The 5,138-nt window shown below is 40.3% G+C and overlaps 1 protein-coding gene across 2 annotated transcripts in view; it reads right to left on the bottom strand.

The window, feature by feature from the left end:
• Window positions 1-5,138, bottom strand: part of LOC106529768 (receptor activity-modifying protein 3) — a 59,194-nt gene that overhangs the window by 29,209 nt on the left and 24,847 nt on the right. The window contains exon 1 of one of the 2 annotated variants that reach the window (XM_014025270.1): window positions 4,177-4,441. The exons of the other annotated variant lie outside the window; for it this stretch is intronic. Coding sequence (XP_013880724.1) covers window positions 4,177-4,228 — 52 coding nt within the window. The 5' untranslated portion in view covers window positions 4,229-4,441. Of the gene's footprint in view, window positions 1-4,176; window positions 4,442-5,138 lie in introns of those variants that run through there. 2 annotated transcript variants of the gene reach the window in all.

The raw sequence follows: 5,138 nt of genomic DNA, 5'->3' as shown, positions 1-5,138 counted from the left end.
ATTAGTCCTCTTCATCCTGCCCAGGTGCAATGGAAGTTATTTTTTTTATGTTTTTGAGGTCGTTATGTTTATATTTTAGTTACATTGTTGCTTTTTTTGTTTTGTTTTTTAGGGGTTGGAATGTTTTACTCTCTTTCGATTCAATTCAATTCTGATTTTTGGGACCACGATTCGATTCAAAATTGATTTTTCATTCAAAACTAATGATGTGAGCTCATTTGTTGTGTTCCCAAAATGCTTCATCTTCATTTTGCAAACCTTGCAAGTCAAACTTAGTTCATTCAGTAAAAAACAAAATGAGCCCAAATCTTTGCATTCATTAAAGACTGGGTCAGTTGAATCTSTCTTTCTTCCAGTTTTGTAGTTTCCTCTTTGTTTGGGTGCTTTCTGCACATTCACATGTTCCAGAGGCAGCTGTGTGATGACGTCAGGACGTCCCATGTGGATACAAAATGGAGGCTTACAGCCACTGGATTTGCCTTTTTTTTATTTATAAAAATCGATTTTGGGACATTTTAAATTGATTCTGAATCGTTGTAAATGAGAATCACGATTCTGGTGTAATTCAATTTGTTGGTGCACCCCTAGTTTTTTTTGCACTTTGTTTTATTTTGTCATAGTTAAAACAAAACATTTAAAATCTTTGTCYTGTTTTATCATGATAAAACAACTAAATGAAATATCACACAATTATTGGATGAACATATTGGTATCAGTGACACTAGCCCTGTTGTATTTACTTGGTATTGGATCGACTTCATCAGGAAGTAGCTAAACACAACAATGTTGTCCAATCCTGATCCCTGTGTAGGTTTTATTTGTTTTTCTGCTCCAACACACCTGATTCACTGACTGAATCAACTCTTTGTGTTCCGCAGAAACCTTAGTCACCCATGCTTTCTGTTTTATCATTTTATTATTTATTTCATACCTGCTTTTAAAGACTGAAAATTTGCTATGTATGGTAATACTTTTTGTTACTTCTTGAACTGTATTCGTTGTTTGGCTTACTTGTAKTTTCTGTTTAATATTTTGTCTTTATTTCACTTTTGCACCTGTTAATTCAAATTATGGTTCCCACCTTTTCCTCTTTTTTGTTAATWCAAGGGGTGCAACCAAGGGGGAGGCCAGAGGGGGCAACGGCCACTCCTAAAATTAACTGCAAGCCCCCCCCACACCCAAAAAAAAAAAAAAACATTTCGTAGATGCCATTACTTGACACAAACCAACAAAAACTAAACAATAAATCTATTTTTCTATCAAAACATCCTGGTTGAACCAAGACGTAACACCCTCCGCATTCTGGCACATTTTTTAACAGGGTCATCATCCGGTGCAGAGGGGCCTAAAAGTGGATAAATCCTGGTGTACATAAAACAACTCCCATTTTAAAATATTCGACTTGTGGGCAATAAACCTGGCTTTAAGAAAGCAAACCTCTATCCGACGCAGAGGGGGGCACTGCATCTGTCGAACTCGTGAGCTTTTAAAATGAGCCTTTTACAGAGACCTTCAGCTGCTTAAATGTTAACCTGTCCTTCATCCTGTTCCTACAGACCCCTAACTGCTTTCTGTGCTCTTGAAAAGGGTAACAATGGGCTTAAATGTCAACTTTTTTTTCTTTTACACAAACTGTCTGGCCGACGAAACTCGTTACTGATGCTTTTGTAACATTTTCCAGTTAGAAGAGCGAGGAGGCCTCTTTATCTAAAATCATTAGTTACCTTGTGAATAAAAAATGAGTGTTGTTATTATTTAATAAGCTGACAGAGCTGCTAATCAAACATCAAGGTGTCCACTCWCCTGATTAACACATTGACAGGAAGAGCAAACGCCAATCAAAGATTAGGTGATGAAGCAACCTTGTCTCATGTCTTTATTTAGGATATGTTCGAAAATCGATATGATTAAAACAATAAAACAAAAACCAGTTTCAAAATCCGTAACCCCGAAATTTAAATCTTACAACTGGTCAAAAACCGACCATCCAACGTTACAACAAGACAAAAGCTCCTATCCTGCTGAAGCAGCATCTGCTCCACCAACTCTAACAGGGGTTTGAGTGACAGCAGCAGAGGATCCCGTCAGGCGGAGCATCTGGACCTTTAACAAGCCTGGCAGCAGTAAACCTGTTCAGTTACTGGATTTATCYGACCCAAAATGGCACCACGAGAGGCGTAATCAGAAAAAAACAGCTAATGAGAGAATCAGAGGTTCCCATTGGACAGAAAGTCCAGGTCAAGAGCAGCAGACTTGGACTTTTCTCCTGGTAAAWCAGTGAAGGAAATAAGTTTTATCAAGATCATGAGCAAAACGCTCAGTAACAACCCACATAGACAGGTGTGGGCCAGATCTGGTGCCTGGCACTGATGGCTGAACGCTACTATGGAAAGTGGTTTGTCAATTAGTTAGGATGGCATGCCACAACTGGCCCGACTGGGTTTGGTTTATGTGGTGCTGGCCCATGCATGTACCTTCTCTGCCAAACCACATCTGGGTCAACAAAGGGATGTCATTTTTTGTGGTACCTGGGTCRAGTGTAAATTGTGAGGGCCAGAASTGGGCCAGACAAATTTTRTTATATGGGTGGGGTCAGACGTTTCCACTGCTGTCAAACTGAAGACCAACTCATCCAGGAGCCTTCAGCAGGGGACTCACTGTTTCCTGAGGTCCCAACTCGCTTTAGATTGTAAACAAAACCCACAGAGCAAAATCTGTCTGGCCCAGTTTGGGTCCAAATGATGCACTAACATTCTAAAACTTGGTCCAGACATCGCATAAAAGGGACAGTCCTTTGGTGGTCCAGATGTGGTTTGCTAGAGGTGGTGGGTCAAATTAACCAAACCATAACCAGGCCAGTAGTAGCAATGACAGATTTGGCCCACATAAACTAAACCACAACCGGGCCAGTAGTGGCAATGACGGATTTGAGCCACATAAACCGAACCACAACCAGGCCAGTTGTGGCAATGACAGATTTGAGCCACATAAACCAAACCACAACCAAGCCAGTTGTGGCAAAAACAGATTTGGGCCACATAAACCGAACCACAACCAAGCCAGTTGTGGCAAAAAAAGATTTGGGCCACATAAACCAAACCACAACCAGGCCAGTAGCGGCAGAGACAGATTTGAGCCGCATAAACCAAACCACAACTGGGCCAGTAGCAGCAATGATCGATTTGGGCCACATAAACCAAACCACAACCAGGCCAGTAGCGGCAGAGACTGATTTGAGCCACATAAAGCAAACCACAACTGGGCCAGTAGTAGCAATGATAGATTTCGGCTACATAACCAAACCACAACCAAGCCAGTTGTGGCAAAAAACAGATTTGGGCCACATAATCCAAACCATAACTGGGCCAGTAGTAGCAATGACAGATTTGGACCACATAAACCAAACCACAACAGGCCCAGTAGCAACAATGACAGATTTGGGCCACATAAACCAAACCACAACTGGGCCAGTAGTAGCAATGACAGATTTGGGCCACATAAACCAAACCACAACTGGGCCAGTAGTAGCAATGACAAATTTGGGCCACATAAACCAAACTACAACTGGGCCAGTAGTAGCAATGACAGATTTGGGCCACATAAACCAAACTACAACTGAGCCAGTAGTGGCAATGACAGATTTGGGCCACATAAACCAAACTACAACTGGGCCAGTAGTAGCAATGACAGATTTTTAGTCATATGAACCAAACCATGATTGGACCAGTTATGGCATGCCATCTTTAAAAACAGTGCCAGCTTGACACCATGTCTGGCCCACACCTGTCTGTGGGAAGCTCTCACGGAGCTGATGGTCCCGGAGTCCACTGTTCAGATATAAGGTCTTGTCCGTGGACAGTTCTTTGGTCCTGGTGGACAGGTGGGCTTCACACACCTGAGATGAGACCAGGAGTGGCTGAAAGGGATTATAATCTGTGTGCCACATAGGAAGCTTGAAATTATAATTTCTCACCAATGATTGAAAACTTTTGTGTATTTTTATGAATTTTTTGTTGATATTTTTAATTCTTCTATTAAAATTAAACAAATACAAACATTAGAGAGTGGGTAAATTCACTAAATCAGCAGGGAAAACACTGATGAAGTTTAGAGCTCTGCAGGGTAAACACGTGTTTTGTAAACAACAACAACAACAATAAAAATGATCAAACTCACCTAGAAGCCCGACAATAAACAGCTTCAGTGCGATGAGCTCATTAGTATCCATCACGCAGACAGAGTCCAGTCTTAAAGGGAAGGAAAAGCTCTCAGCGGGAGAAAAACGCGCTCCTGAACCGAACCATGACGGATCCGATCCAAAGGTTCCGTCGTTCAAACAAATAAACGAGCGAAACGCGGAGAAACCCGAAGCCCGAGCAGCTCCGAGACGGTCTGAGATCCGTCAGGAGTCTCAGGTCCGATTCTGCGTCCTCACTGGGGGGAGGGAGGGAGAGAGGAGGGGGTAGGGGTCTCCTCCTCCTCTTCCTCCTCATCATCATCATCATCATCTTAAGCTATCAGCATCAAGCAAAAAAAAAAAAAATCCAATAAGTCACACCCGTTCAATAAAGAATCAGTAACAAGAAATCTGTGCTCATAAAGTCTTAATTAGAGTTTTAATTTAATAATAAATCAAGCAGTTAAAACTGATCTGAGGATTAATTTTAATATCATGTAAAATACGTAATAAAGTAGCTGAAATAATTAAGTAATTAAAGCTTCAATCCATAACTTTATTATAATAAACCTGATATTTTAAGTGAGACAACAGGGACATCTAGTGGTCAGAGGAGGAACTACACCTAACCAAAACATTAAAAAAATCTGTTTTCACATAAAACATAATGCATTCAGCTCAAATATAAATAAAGACACATTTGGGGTGTTTATAAATCATCACTAAGTCTAATTATGTCATTCATTAAGCTTAATTTACACTCAAAGAAATAAGGATTTTTGCAGTTTAATAAATGCACGACACAAAYCGAGTTTAAAAATTAAAATAAACTTTGGCAACAATTACAACTTTGGTGTTGTCGGCCTATCTGTTCGCGAAATATCTCATGAACTAGTGAACAGGTTTTAAATAAACTTTCAGTGAACAAAAACTATAATTAAAAATACCAAAACTGAAAAAA

Source organism: Austrofundulus limnaeus, unplaced genomic scaffold (genome assembly GCF_001266775.1).
Source record: "Austrofundulus limnaeus strain Quisiro unplaced genomic scaffold, Austrofundulus_limnaeus-1.0 Scaffold464, whole genome shotgun sequence".
NCBI classification, from domain to species: Eukaryota; Metazoa; Chordata; class Actinopteri; order Cyprinodontiformes; family Rivulidae; genus Austrofundulus; species Austrofundulus limnaeus.
The sequence above is the reverse complement of the archived record's forward strand: the minus strand, read 5'-3'. Positions and strand labels throughout refer to the sequence as shown.